This window comes from Muntiacus reevesi, chromosome 10 (genome assembly GCF_963930625.1).
Source record: "Muntiacus reevesi chromosome 10, mMunRee1.1, whole genome shotgun sequence".
Taxonomy (NCBI): Eukaryota; Metazoa; Chordata; class Mammalia; order Artiodactyla; family Cervidae; genus Muntiacus; species Muntiacus reevesi.
In genome coordinates, this window is record NC_089258.1 from 3535547 (window position 1) to 3550365 (window position 14819).

The 14819-nt window shown below is 48.5% G+C and overlaps 1 protein-coding gene across 6 annotated transcripts in view; it reads left to right on the forward strand.

The window, feature by feature from the left end:
- The window catches only part of SLC25A37 (solute carrier family 25 member 37), a 46829-nt gene extending 34217 nt beyond the window's left edge, over nucleotides 1–12612 (forward strand). For 2 of the 6 annotated variants that reach the window (XM_065946381.1, XM_065946382.1), the window contains exons 2-4: nucleotides 5489–5717; nucleotides 7862–7918; nucleotides 9774–12612. In XM_065946381.1, coding sequence (XP_065802453.1) covers nucleotides 5489–5717; nucleotides 7862–7918; nucleotides 9774–10294 — 807 coding nt within the window. In that variant the 3' untranslated portion in view covers nucleotides 10295–12612. Of the gene's footprint in view, nucleotides 1–5488; nucleotides 5718–5789; nucleotides 7919–9773 lie in introns of those variants that run through there. The other 4 variants (XM_065946384.1, XM_065946383.1, XM_065946385.1 and 1 more) reach the window with 4 other exon arrangements.
- The last annotated feature ends 2207 nt before the right edge of the window (nucleotides 12613–14819 follow it).

Consider the following 14819-nt stretch of genomic DNA (forward strand, 5'->3'; position numbering starts at 1 on the left):
ATATTTTTAGACATTTCCCAGGTGATTTTGATAATTAGCCACTGTTCTGATCCTCCCCTTCATTTCCCAGTGAATAAAACTCTGGGGACCAGAGAGATAGCTGCCACAGCCAAGGCCACTGGCCTTGTTGGAGCCCTTGACGACCAGGATCCTGTCTCTTGGCTCCTCACTGCGGTGCTGTGTGTTTTCCCACACGGCCACACCCCTGCTTGCCAGGGTCTGCTGGGACTGAGAAAGGCCATCCTCCGTAGGCTGGTCTTGCCACCCAGGCTAGACATCGTGAGGGGGGAGGCTTGGGCTGCTGCTACACACCTTCCCCAAGGCGGGTCTCTTCTCTGGGAGTGGGCATGACAGGAGCCACTTCTTATTGACAGGCTCCAGCTGGGTCCTCAGGGACAGGCTGCTTCGGCTCCCTTCTGCTTCAGAGGCTCACACTCTGGGCTTGAGAAATGCAGCCAAAGAGGACTTTTCATCAGTGACAGGACCCTATAAAGGGCCATGGGAGGGACAGGTAATTCCGGGAAGGTGTGCTTGTATTTAGGGGCGGTAAGAGACATAGACTGGTTCCAAATAGGAAAAGGAGTACGTCAAGGCTGTATATTGTCACCCTGCTTATTTAGCTTATATGCAGAGTACATCATGAGAAACGCTGGGTTGGAAGAAGCACAAGCTGGAATCAAGATTGCTGGGAGAAATATCAATGACCTCAGATATGCAGATGACACCACCCTTATGGCAGAAAGTGAAGAGGAACTAAAAAGCCTCTTGATGAAAGTGAAAGAGGAGAGTGAAAAAGTTGACTTAAAGCTGAACATTCAGAAAAATAAGATCATGTCATCTGGTCCCATCACTTCATGGGAAATAGATGAGGAAACAGTGGAAACAGTTGCTGACTTTATTTTTTGGGGGCTCCAAAATCACTGCAGATGGTGCTTGCAGCCATGAAATTAAACGATGCTTAGTCCTTGGAAGGAAAGATATGACTAATCTAGACAGCATATTAAAAAGCAGAGACATTACTTTGCCAACAAAGGTCCATCTAGTCAAGGCTATGGTTTTTCCAGTGGTCATGTATGAATGTGAGAGTTGGACTGTGAAGAAAACTGAGTGCCGAAGAATTGATGCTTTTGAACTGTGGTGTTGGAGAAGAATCTTGAGAGCCCCTTGGACTGCAAGGAGATCCATCCAGTCCATCCTAAAGGAGATCAGTCCTGGGTGTTCATTGGAAGGACTGATGCTGCAGCTGAAACTCCAATACTTTGGCCACCTGATGCAAAGAGCTGACTCATTGGAAAAGACCCTGATGCTGGGAGGGCTTGGGGGCAGGAGGAGAAGGGGACGACAGAGGATGAGATGGCTGGATGGCATCACCGACTCGATGGATATGAGTTTGAGTAAACTCCGGGAGTTGGTGATGGACAGGGAAGCCTGGTGTGCTGCGATTCATGGGGTCGCAAAGAGTTGGACACGACTGAGCGACTGAACTGAACTGAACTGAGCTGAAGAGACATGGTACTGCCTTACCCTCCTTGGTGTCTGAAGTTGCGGGTGTGTTGGTTTGCTTATCCGCACATTTAACGAATATTTATTGCCCCCCTACCCCCACAGGTGGCGCTAGTGGTGAAGAACCAACCTGCTAATGCAGGTGATAGGGGTTCGATCCCTGGGTCGGGAAGATCCCCTGGAGAAGGAAAGGGTAACCCACTCCAGTATTCTTGCCTGGAGAATCCCAGGGACGGAGGAACCTGGAAGGCTGCAGTCCTTGGGGTCACAAAGAGTTGGATACAACTTCGTGCCTAAACTATGTATTAGTTTATATAGTGACAACAACTAAATATATGACAACAACACATACACACACACACATATATATGAAGGAAATGGCAACCCACTCCAATATTGCCTGGAAAATCCCAGGGACGGAGGAACCTGGAAGGCTACAGTCCATGGGGTCGCAAAGAGTCGGACACGACTGAGTGACTTCACTTTCATATATATATATAAATTGAAGTGACTTAGCACGCACACACCCAATGACTAGACACTATAATAGGCGTTAGAGTGTGCTGTGACTCAGAGACAACCCCACCTCCATGGAACTTTCTGGAACTCCATGGAACGTTCTGGAAGTCAGTGTATAAGAACCATATTACTTAGCGTCTTGAACGAATCCCTTATGGTCATTAACCAGAAGGTTAGGAATAGGCATTTAATTTTCTCAGCCATTCTCTAGAAAGAGGAAGCTGAGGCTTAGCGAGGTTAACTGTCTTGTCCAGGGTCACACCATAAGTGATAAGATCAGTTCTGCCTGATAGCGAGCTTGCCTGCTGGACCACCTGGTTGTACCACCTCCTGCCTCAGGCTCCTGGTTTTTATCAGAGCAGTGATCAGAAAAGGCCAGGGGAAGTACAAAGCTTCATTTGCTGTAAAACTTGAGAAATTTCAAATATCCTTTAGAATTGAATGCTAGAGAACCCCTGCTGTCCCTGAAACACCGTTTCTTCCTCCTCCAAGGACGGCACTTTGCATTTTGTGTACATTATTGGCTCCCGCCAGCAGTGCGCTTCAGAGCAAGGCCTGGGTTTTGAGTCAGCTACCGCCCTGGTTGGCACACTCTCCCACTTCTTCCTTTTGTCGTCTTTGTTCATAGCGTCTCCTCCATTATTGCATGTGCGTGCCTGAGCTCAATCGTGTCTGACTCTTTGTGACCCCGTGGACTGTAGCCCGTCAGGCTTCTCTGTCCATGGGATTTCTCAGGCAAGAATACTGGAGTGGGTTGCCATTTCCTCCTTCAGGGGATCTTTCCAACTCAGGGATCAAACTTGGGTCTCCTGCATTGGCAGGCAGATTCTTTACCAACTTCGCACCTGGGAAGCCTTTTGAAATGAGTTGGAGTAAAAACTCAGTTAAAAAGATCCAGGGACGCTGACCCCATCCATTTTACCCTGGGAATGTGGAGCCCAAGTGTCTCATGGCTTAGTTCAGGGGCATTTTCACTTGTCTGTGGTAGAAAAAAAAGGAGAGGGAACTAGTATTATTAAAGCTAAATTTAACTTAAAGACCAATTTGGTAATCAGAAGTAGTCTTGACTTTTTTTTTTTTTTTTGAAGCATTAAAATTGTCTTGGGACTCTCCTAGCAGTCCAGTGTTACAACTTTGCACTTCCACGGGAGGGGGCAAGGGTTCAATCCCTGGTCGGGGAACTAAGATCCCTCAGGCCATGCAGCACAGCCAGAAAAGAAGAGTTCTGTCTTTTAGGAAATGATTATAAAACAGGGCAGTGGTGCCTGTTGCTTATATTGCTATTATCTTTATATCCTTTCTTGGCAAAATGAAAATTTGCCTACGGTGTGGCCATTTTCTTCATGGTTTTACTAGCTGGCAAAATCCTATGTCTGAAAATGACCACCAATTTGGTTTCCACATTGTTCCTCTGAACCCCAGGGTTCCTGGTGGGGGGGGATTTCGGCTTTGGGGAGTGAGAGCATTTTGTCTCATTTACAATCAGAGAGGCTCTTCTGTTTTATATATTAGTTTCTGTATGATTTTTGTCTGGAGGCTGAAGGGTATTCCTGTCAAAGTCTGGAGACGCTTTAGTCTAGGCTCTGCGTGTGTTTGGGGGAGAGGAGTAGGGGAGAGAAGGCTGCTTTTGCCGGACTGAGCCAGTGATCTTTGTTCATAAATATTTCTTACCTGCTCTACTGGTCAGGGCTCTTCAGAGAAACAGAGCCAGTAGGGTATACGTGTGTGTGTGTGTGTGTGTGTGTGTGTGTGTGTGTGTGTGTGTGTGTGTGTGTGTGTGTGTGCGTGTGTGTGTGTGTGCATGTGTGTGTGAGAGAGAGCTGGTTCTCATGATTGTCGAGACTGGCAAGTACAAAATCGGTGGGACAGGCCAGCTGGGGACTCAGGGGTGTGTTGATGTTATAACCAAAGATTAGAACCAGAATTCTTTCTTCCTGGGGGACATCAGGGTTTGATCTTTTACCCTCTTCAGGCCTGATTGGGTGAGGGCCACCCATGGCTGGCAGTAATCTGCTTCACTCAGAGTCTACTGACTTCAAATGTTAATCTCATCTGTAAAGTGATGTTAATCTCATCTGTAAAGTGATGTTAATTTCATCTGTAAAATGTTGCTTCACAACAGCATGTTTGACTGAAGTTGGAGCCAGACTGCATACTATGACCTTGTCAGGTTGTTGACATATAAGATTAACCATCACTTCTACTCAAGTGCCTGGGGGGTGTGATGGGGAAGACCGAGATGGGGAAGGCTGGTGTCTGCCTGCAGGAGGCAAGACTATACTTAGGAAAAAATTAACACATTATTGATCAGCGTGATGTGAGAGAGAGTTGCTTCACATGATTGTGGAGACTGGCAAGTACAGAATCAGAGGGACGGGCCAGCGGGGGACTCAGGAGTGAGTGGATGTTATAACATGTATTAAGTTCACAGGCATTAGTTTTTGCAAAAATCCTCGTCTTCAGTGTGTTAAGAACATGACCATATATTTCAGTGCCAACTTGTAATGATGAAATGTAAAAAGTATTTGGAGGAGATGAGGGGGCGAGGGATGGAGGATTCCAAGGAGATTTATGGTTGAGGCTGAACAGAAACTTTAACAGCGCAGAGGACTCAGATAAGTGAGGACACAGGAGTCTCGAGAACCAAGTGGGAACTCTTGGATAATAATGCTTCTATTTGACTTGGTCTCTGAGTTTATTGCCACCTTCCCTGGTGGCTCAGATGGTAAAGCATCTCTCCACAATGCAGGGGACCAGGGTTCAACCCCTGAATTGGGAAGATCCCCTGGAGAAGGAAATGGCTCCCCACTCCAGTATGCTTATCTGGGAAATCCCATGGAGAGAGAGCTACAGTCCATGGAGTTGCAAAGAGCTGGACGTGACCAAGCGACTAACAGCGCTCAGTTTCTTAAGAGTTTTCAGACCCATTGTTTCATTTGGTGCTTGAAGCAACCTTGTTTTTTTCATTGAGGCTCCCAAGGCCCAGAGAGGTTAAGGGATTCATCAGAAGTCACACAACTTGCATGGAGGAGGGCATGGCAACCCACTCTAGTGTTCTTGCCTGGAGAATCCCGTGGACAGAGGAGCCTGGTGGGCTACAGTCCATGGGGTCTCAAAGAGTCGGGCACAGCTGAAGTAGCTTGGAATGCATGCGCTCACACAGCTTGCCCGAGTCTTGGCACCTCTTTCTACTCCAAATCCTTCCCCTCATCGTTTACTCGCTTTGCTGGGTATAATGAAATCCTGTGAGTGTGTGTATGTGGGTGTGTGTGTGAGTGCATGTGTATGTGTGTTTAGGGGTGGAGGATTACTCCAGGAATGAGAAGAATAAAAGTTATCTTCACTCAAAACTCCTGTGAAACTATTAAAAAACGACCTGTTTCTCTCTCCCTCTCTCCCTAGATCTTCCTTTCCCTGCTGACCAACTTCATTAATCTTTCTCTTTTCTTTTGTCGCCCTCCCCCAGACACGAATGCAGAGTCTGAATCCAGATCCCAAAGCCCATTACACAAGTGTCTACGGAGCCCTCAAGAAAATCATACGGACTGAAGGCTTCTGGAGACCCTTGCGAGGCCTCAACGTGATGATGATGGGCGCGGGGCCAGCCCACGCCATGTATTTTGCCTGCTACGAAAACATGAAAAGGACTTTAAATGCCGTTTTCCACCACCAGGGGAACAGCCACCTAGCCAACGGTATTTGCAAGCGTTTGTCTGGAGTTAGAAAGGTCTCTCCTTCAACAGACCCTTCCCCAGGGTTCTCCTCCCTGTGACCCAGCTGCCTGACGCCTCATCTCCGCCACGCTTGCTTATGAACCAAGGACTTATGTGTGTGCACACACACCCAGACACACGCGCACACACCCACACAGACACACACACATGCACGCGCGCTTTTTTTTTTCTTTCCCCTCCTTCGCTTTCTGAAGCCTGGGGAGAATCAGTGACAGAGGTGTTTCATTCATTGTTGAGTGGGTTTTGCCTTTTTGCTTTTTTTTTTTTTAACATTCAAAAGCAATTAATGATCAGATCTAGGGGAAAAAAAAAAACCCTGAATAGGAACAAAACTTTTGAATGCTGGATTCCAAAAAAAAAGTTATGTGGACAGCTTCTTCTTTGAGACTATTTAAAAACTGACCCAACAGGTCTCTACAGCGTCAAGATCTAACTAAACTTTACAAGGTCAAGAAGTTTTATGGCTGACGAAGGATTTGCTCCTGCGCAAAGGACCTTTCCCTCCTAAACTTCGGAGGATCTGGGAATTTCGCCCCAGTCTCTTCCGTTTGTTGCATCTCTCTCCAAGCAAGGGCTGAAATAGTTTTCTTTTGTTCTGAGGGAGCCAGGCGGGCGGTGGGGCGGAAGGGGGAGTGAGTTGGCCACAGGCAACTGTTATGTAGGCTTGGCTTACTGGGTTCAGCTCCTCTGGGTTTGGTTCTGGTTGGTTTCTGTTTGGGTCTGGAGCACAACTCTGGCTGGTGGCACCAGGAGTCTTTAACAAATTTATTTTTCAGCAACGGCAAGGTAGATGTAACTGGCAGAGCATCTTTTTTTTAGCACCTTCTCCAAAGCATCCTTCCCATCAGCAAACCTTGGTAAAAATGACTCCATCTGGCTGGTTTGCAGACATTTATTTTGCTTTTTAAAAATTGGCCCCTACTTCCATTTGTCCAAACGGTCACCAAGATCTGCAGTTTTGAGATCTCCAAGTTCATGGTCTCAGGGCCCCGCTTTTGCTAAAACTGCCTCTTTAGCTCCTTGGCACTGGACCCTGTGGAGGCGAGTTTGTGTTTATGTCAAGGTCTGCCCAGTGCAGTTACCGCTTCACTGTGATGTGCTCTGGTTACATCCTGATATTTCTGCAGATGATCCTACATGTGTGTGGAGGAGGGAGGGGGTTACATAAGCATTTCTGAAGCTTTAGCCTTTGTCCTTCATTTCTCCCACTTTCCAGCGGTTGTCTTGATTATTGGGCAGTGTGACCTACAGAGAGAGGAAACCCAGAGTCAAAAGCAAAATTCCAGGCCGGAATCTGGTTTTTGAAGCCAGGCCAGAGGAGACCTGGGCTTGGCCGTCCCTGAGACATGCCATCGCTTTGCAAACTAACCCGGGTAATCTGCCATCGGCAGGTCTTCTGAGCCCTTTCCCCTTGGCCATTTGCTTTAAAAAAAAAAAAAGCCTGGATTTTATTAAGGAATTTTCTTCAAGCTGTCTCTCCCCACCCCCCTTCCTGTGTGTATGTCGTTGTTGTTTAATTGGTAAATCATGTCCTACTCTGTGACCCCATGGACTGTAGCTCACCAGTCTCCTCTTTCCATGGGATTCTCCAGGCAAGAATACTGTTTCCTCCTATAGGGGATAGTCCTGACCCAGGGATTGAACTGGCATCTCCTGCATTGCAGGTGGATTCTTTACCACTGAGCCACCTGGGAAACCTCTCTGCTTGTATACATGATATCGCCTTCGATTGCCCCAATTTAAGGGCAGAGTGAGTTAATCTATAGACAAAGGCCAGGGATGAGAAAGAATTAAAATTTCAGCAGTGGAAAAAGCCTCCAAAGTGTGGTAACATCCTGTGTTGGCAGGTCTAGCCTTTTCTTAGGGAAAATGAATTTCTGCCGAATTGAAATATGAGTAACGGTGTCTGTGTTACCTTCCCCATGTTTATCCAGGATTTTCCATGATCGTTTTAGGGTTTCAGGAGTCGGTGCTCACCTGGGCGAACGGGTAGTGAGTTTTGCTTCTTAGAAAGCCAGGTCCAGGGTTCTGTCTGACTTTAGGTTCCAGGAACTTCCTGAGAAGCCCCGGTCCCAGAGGGTAATTTTCTGGAGTTTGTTTTACAGGGATAGCTGGGAGCATGGCCACCCTGCTTCACGACGCAGTCATGAATCCAGCAGAAGGTAATGTTTCATGGTCCCAGGGAGAGGCAGCAGGGCCTGTGCAGAGGGGCAGGAGCAGAAGTGGGGGGCGGGGCAGAAGCCTGGGCAAGGGGACTCCTGGCTCTCAGTCGGAATACGCAGGAGAATTCTTGACCATGTCCTCAAACGCCTCGAGAAGGGAGGTGAGCGTTTAAGCTCTGGGATTCCCGTTCACTTAAATAGAGCTTCTCAGGGTGGGATCCGTGGATCAGTAGCAGCTGTGCCTCCTGGGAGCGTGTTAAAATGCTGATTCACAGATCCCACTCCAGACCTACTAAGTCAGTAGAGCTGCTTAACAAGTTCTCCCGGCCGTTCTTTTGTATGCTGTTGCACTACTCTGAAACCTGTGTGTGCTGACACACACACACACAAACACACAGCCCGCTGGCCCTTGTTCACTGTTACCAACCATAGACAGATTTAGAAGAAACTTGTCAGAGGTCATCCATTAGCGGTTATGTTCAATTTGCTTTTTTAAAAGACATTTCACATTATTACGGAAAACTTCCAACAGGCAAATGTAGGGAGAAGAGTATGGTGAACCCCTCCCCCCGACCATGTATGCATCATTCTACTTCATAAATTAACATTTGGCCACTTCATTGTAGCTGTCTCCTCTCATGTTACCTTTTTTCCCCCCCTTTGAATTTTGGGAGCATCATAAAATAATTCTTAGCTGTGCAGATGAATTCTGTTGACTTTTTCTATAGCCTCACATCCTTAGCCGTCTCGGGTCTGAGTAGGGAGGGGTCTCGGGACCCGGTGCTGAGCATAGTTTCAGCTGGGTTAGTCTCTCTGTAAGATGTGGGCCTCTCTCCTGCTTCCTTCCTCATCCGAAAATGGTCCCTTGCCAGAAGGGAGAATCAGAGGTTAAAAAGTGCAACATCTTAAGTCTTATAAGTTTGGTTTGTCTTTTAAGGTTACAATTTATCTGCTCTCAGCTGCCTCCTGTGCCCCATCAGACAGGAACCATGTTCTGACCTTCCAGGACGTGAGGGGTCAGATGGGGAGGCGGGCTGCTGCTTCTGTGGGTTTAAGGTGATTCAGAGTCAATGAGCAGTTAGTTAGCCCATGTCAACTGGGCAAGAGTTTTATTTCAATTTTGGTTTTCAGGAGATTAAAAAAAAAAATGAAGTTCAACTCTCCCCTTTTCTCCTTGACATTATATCTATTTAAGGACTTTATTCCTTTAGAATTAAAGCACACTGTATGTGTTTATCTTGCAGTGCTTGGAGACGATTAAAATTCTAAGCCTAAGGGACCGCAGTATTTGTCCTTTGAACCACCAGTTACTTTTGTATTAAAAGCCTGAGTCCTCATTGGAGTTTGTCATCAAACTTGGGCTGACATCATTCGAGTGTCTCTTGCAAGAGCACTGAGACCCAGGAGCTAAAAACGCTGTCAGCGGGGTAGAGACCGCTGAGAATAAAAGATGGGCCAGGTGTCCAGTAGACATAGTGGGACAGAGGAGGGCAGGGGAGCCAGGAAGCAGGATTGAGATCCCCGGCGTGTGTGATGCCCAAGGCAGCCAGAACCTGGGGGATCAGCTTGGGGAATCTGAAGTGGCTGCCTGGTGTGGGGGCCACCTGAAGCAAGAGTCAGGCAGGAGAAACGTCAAGAAAGAGCCAGCTGCTGGGTCCCGGAGGCATGTGTTGAAACCGGGATGGCCCGGAGCTGGCCCCCTGGCGGTTTCTCGGGCTGGGGCTGGGTGTGTGTGCTAGCTGTCCATGCCCTGTTACCCGTGTCTAAACTTGCTTGTTTCTCTTTATGGCTTGGCTTCCCATCTCACTCCGACCCGGGGTGGGGCCAAACCCAACCCCCCGCGGCCCGACCACAGTCGTGAAGCAACGCATGCAGATGTACAACTCGCCACACCGGTCGGCCCTCAGCTGCATCCGGACAGTGTGGGGGACGGAGGGCTTGGGGGCCTTCTACCGGAGTTACACCACGCAGCTGACCATGAACATTCCCTTCCAGTCCATCCACTTCATCACCTACGAGTTCCTGCAGGAGCAGATCAACCCCTACCGGGGCTACAACCCGCAGTCACACATCATCTCAGGCGGGCTGGCCGGCGCCCTGGCCGCCGCCGCCACCACCCCCCTGGACGTCTGTAAGACCCTCCTCAACACTCAGGAGAACATGGCCCTCAACCTGGCCAACATCAGCGGCCGGCTGTCGGGCATGGCCAACGCCTTCCGGACGGTGTACCAGCTGAACGGCCTGCCCGGGTACTTCAAAGGCGTGCAGGCCCGCGTCATCTACCAGATGCCGTCCACTGCCATCTCCTGGTCCGTCTATGAGTTCTTCAAGTACTTCCTCACCAAGCACAAGCTGGAGAATCGAACTCCCTACTAAAGGAGTGGGCTGCGGGAAGCAACGCCGGCGTCTTCGATTGTGCAAAGGCTTTCTCCCTGCCTGCGCCCGCTCCCCTGCCCTCTCACCAAGATTACTGGGGCACAGGGTTGGCAGGAGGGGCCTTCCGCGCGCCCTGACCCCTTCTTAGAAGGAGGAGAGGACAGGACAGCCGCTTACCCGATGGCCATCCGCCGGGACATAGCAGGTGATAGCAGGTGGGGGCAAGGCCAGCAGAGCAGCGAGAAATCGCTGTTTCTTGTCCTCCCCCCAGAGCGATGTAGCTTTTCCTGCAGTGTAGCGCCTCCTCCCCTAGAATCATCCATAGATCACACAGGAGGGAAGAACGTGTGCAGTGACTGAAAACATTAAAGAGGAAAAAAAAGTTATGTATATAAAAGTTCCAGTACACAGTATAAAATAGATGGATAATGTTTATCCTTTATTTTTCTATGTAGAAGTTTTTGAATTTGAGTGTGTGCCTGTGCGTGTGTACAAGCAAGTGTTACAGCTGAGAATATAAAGCTGTTTAAAAAAAAATAGTAAGAGGGCTGAATTTTTCCATTAAGTTAAGTCAAAGGGCACCAAAGTAGTGTGTTGCTCCATGTGGCCTAAAATTGTGTTGAGCTCCCCATGGAAGTTCCACTTGAATGTAAAATAATAAGTATAAGGTTTATATTTTGAATTTCTCTTTTCATAGGGGAAAAAGGTACGTTGAAAAAATAATATTTTTAGCTACTTTTTTTTTTAATCCTTATTCAATCAGTCACCGTCCTGTGCCTTTTCCCTTTGTCTTTTGCTGGAAATTCCAGGACCAAAGATCTGACCCTGGGGCTTTTCCTCTAGCTGTGAGCTCACCCCCCGCCACACACACACATACTGGGCGGCCGGCAAGGCTCACGCTGGAGCACAGTGGCCCCCGGTGGAATTCGGGTGGCTGGTCTTCCTGAAACCGTTCCCTTCCCGTGTGGGTGAGGTGAAGGTACGCCTCTCAGGGCGAGCGCTTAGAAGCCCTTGAAATACCAGTGCTTGACTGCTTGTTGGGCAGGCAAATAGGATCAGTCCTACCTTGATCCTTGGACTTCATTCTCCATCCACCTTTTAACCCAGGCACTTCAGGCATTCTTGTCTGTGTTGGACTCAGTCCTGATCTCTGCTTCCCTGTGCAGTTTTAGGGATTTTAAGAAACACAGGCAGTGTATCTACAGCATTTATCTGTTTCCCCTGCCCATCACTGATGTCTCCCTTAGAGAGCCTCTCACCGCCCAGGTCCCCCTAGCAGCTGCTGAAAGGACCTGGGCCCTTGTGCATGGTCAGGTTGCCTCTTGAACCATCTTCAGCCTCGTGTGGTACACGCTGCCTGGAGACATGCCGCCTTGTTTTCTGCAGTGGCACATCTGAGCCAGGTTATCCCTGGAGCAAATACAAGCCTGTTTCCTTCAGCCACGCCTTCCCAGGCCTCTCTCTGAGACCCAGCAGCTTCAGTTTTCTTTTAAAATGCGTAGGAAGCAACTGTTTTCATTCTGACCATCCTGGTCCTGACGGTGACCTTTGGCCCTTCGCCTTAGGCAGGGTCCACGTTGTGCATTGTCACTGGGCTCAGACCCGGGCTCCTTGAGGTGCTGTCATTCTCAGGAAGAATGCGGTGGTCCTGGGACATTAGCATCTTGAGACCTTGCACACTCTGCCTCCCAGAATAGTGTGCAGGTTACGGGCAGCAGAGACCCATGTCAGACAGCTCCCACACATGCCCGATGAACAGGGTCTTCTGGGCTGGGAGGTTTGGCTGCTGACCTGTCCCCTCTCAGAGGTAGCCCCCACCCCCATCTTCCCAGTGGAAGTCTGTTGCAACAAGCTTCCGTCCCACTCAGGGATGCAGAATGCCCATGGAGATCAAGCTTCTGGGGGAAGTGTTTACGTCTCTAAATATACCCCTAAACATACCCTCTGTTAGTGTTAACGTTTGGCAAATGGAAGAAAGGCCAGGTCGAATTCTGAAATAATTATCCAGCCTCCCCTCCTTGTCCACTTCAGATACACCACCGTGCTGCAGAATATTCCTTATTTCTTAAGGATGAGTGTGCCTGTTGAATACAAATGTACTGCTGCTGCTTAACCTGCGAGATGCATGGTGTATGTTACCGTGGGGGCCAGTGTCGTTTCTTAAATTGCCCGTTGTAAATATCATGGTTTCTGCCTCTCAAATCATCGCCAACTCTTGGAAGAAGGGGAGAAATGTGTGTTTCTGTGTGGGGATGTTTCTGATGTGCTGCTACAGTCGAGACACTGGAGCTATGGAAAATAAAGCCTTGATCTTTGAAGTGTCGTGGGTTCTGTGGTAGGGATGTGGACATGAGAGGGAAGTGGATGGAGAAAAGGAGCCTAACTCATGGGGCTTGTGCCTCCTGCAGTCTCCTGCATTAAGGACCAGGATCTATGGCTGAGATGGAGAGTACCCTTCAGCCCACTTATCAAAACTGAAGCAGATGACCACCTTGGCCAGCCCACGGATGGTCACATGAGAGGCCCAGGGCATGGCTGGGAGCCTCCTTGGGTTTTGCTCAGCTCTGTTGGGGAGGGTGGCAGCTCTTCTCTCTCTCTGGGACCATGAGGGTGAGAGGCTGATGGTAACTGCGATCCCCAACCCTCCTGGCTGGTATGTTCATGCCTGTCTTCTCTGGCTCTCTCTTCCTTCTTCCCTTTGGGCATGTGCTAAGTCACTTCAGTCGTGTTTGACTCTTTGTGACCCTATGTACTGTAGCCCACCAGGAGCCTCTGTCCATGGGATTCTCCAGGCAATAATGCTGGAGTGGGTTGCCATGCCATTCTCTAGGGGATCCTCCCAACACAGGGATCAAACCTGCGTCTCTTTCGTCTCCTGCATTGCAGGCAGATTCTTTAACAGCTGTGCCACCCCTGGGGCTTCTGATTCCTTTCTAAATCCCACCTCCACCAGGTTCAGCTGCTTTCCCTCTGAGTGCCATCCTAACGTTCCTGACAATATTCCAATAGCCAGTAAGGCAGTAATTGGGCAAGTACTCAAAAATGCCCATCCCAGGCTTGTTCATGAGAGTCAAATCTGGAAGCACACTGGATATCAATCAAGAAGTTAAATGACTGGGGACTTCCCTGACGATTCCTGATGCTTAAGACTTCGCCCTCCACTGTAGGGAGTGCAGGTTTGAGTCCTGGTTGGTGAGCTAAGATCCCACATGTCTCATGGCCAAAAAAACTGAAAGGTAAAGCAGAAGCAATCTTGTAACAAATTCAATAAACTTTTAAAAAAGGGAGTTAAATGATTTATAGAGCACCTGAGCTCTCCTGGTATTCTAGTGGGAAGGAAGGAAGTTTCGCCAGGGATCCCAGATCAGATACATTGTTTAAAAACTTGGACTTTCCAATACATTAATAAAGTTTGAGAATACTTCCAAGCTTAGTCATTTCTGTAGTGAAAGTGTTAGTCGCTCAGTCATGTCCAAGTCTTTGCGACCCCATGAACCTTAGAGCCCACCAGGCTCCTCTGTCCATGGAATCCTCCAGGCAAGAATACCAGAGTGAGTTGCCATTCCCTTCTCCAGGATCTTCCCAATCCAAAGATCAAACCCAGGTCTCCTGCATTGCAGGTAGATTCATTACTCTCTAAGGCACCAGGGAAGTCCAGTCATTTCTCTAGCCTTACCTCCTAAAAGTAACGTTACTTTGGGCACATGTGAGCCCCCTTTTGTGAAGGGGTGGATATATGATGACTCATCCGCGGTTTAGAATTCCATGGTTATCTGTTGACATGGCTCCTTTAAGAAGCTCTTTACTCGTGGTTTTATTTACTGGTGGCAGCCGTAATCTTTCACTTTCATAGCACGTGGGCCATCCGAAGAGAGCTGCTAGAGGATATCGGACACAAGTGCCACCTTAGGAAGGACAGTCCAGCCCATGTCCGCTGTCATCTGAGACTCCTATCTGAGGAGAAAAATTATAAATTCGAGATCATTGTGGAGATTTTGGGGTCTCCATCCCGAGGCAGTTGAAGCTTGGGCCTCGCCTTAAAGTTCTTGTAAATTTCTGTTGTCAAGGACTCACTGCTGAAAGCTCGTATGACAAAGCAGAACGCCCATGAAGCTCAGGGCGATGGATTGTGAACGCTCGGTTCTTTGTCATTGTCACCCTGACCCTTGGTGGCTATCTTTAAGAGGAGTGCTCACTCAATCATGTCCGACTCTTTATGACACCATGGACTGTAGCCCACCAGGCTCCTCTGTCCATGGGATTTCCCCAGGCAAAAATACTGGAGTGGGTTGCCATTTCCTTCTCCAGGGGATCTTCCTGACCCAAGGATTGAACCTGAGTTTCCTGCATTGCAGGCAGATTCTTTACCGCAGAGTCACCTGGGAAGCCCCCATACTATACTTGATCTTAGCCAAAAGGTTTTGGGAGCCTTTGTTTTTGTCATTTGTGTATGTGTGTGTGTGTGTGTGTGTGTGTGTGTGTGTAAGTAGATTCTGGCTTCTGCTGAATATTGAGAATATTCTCT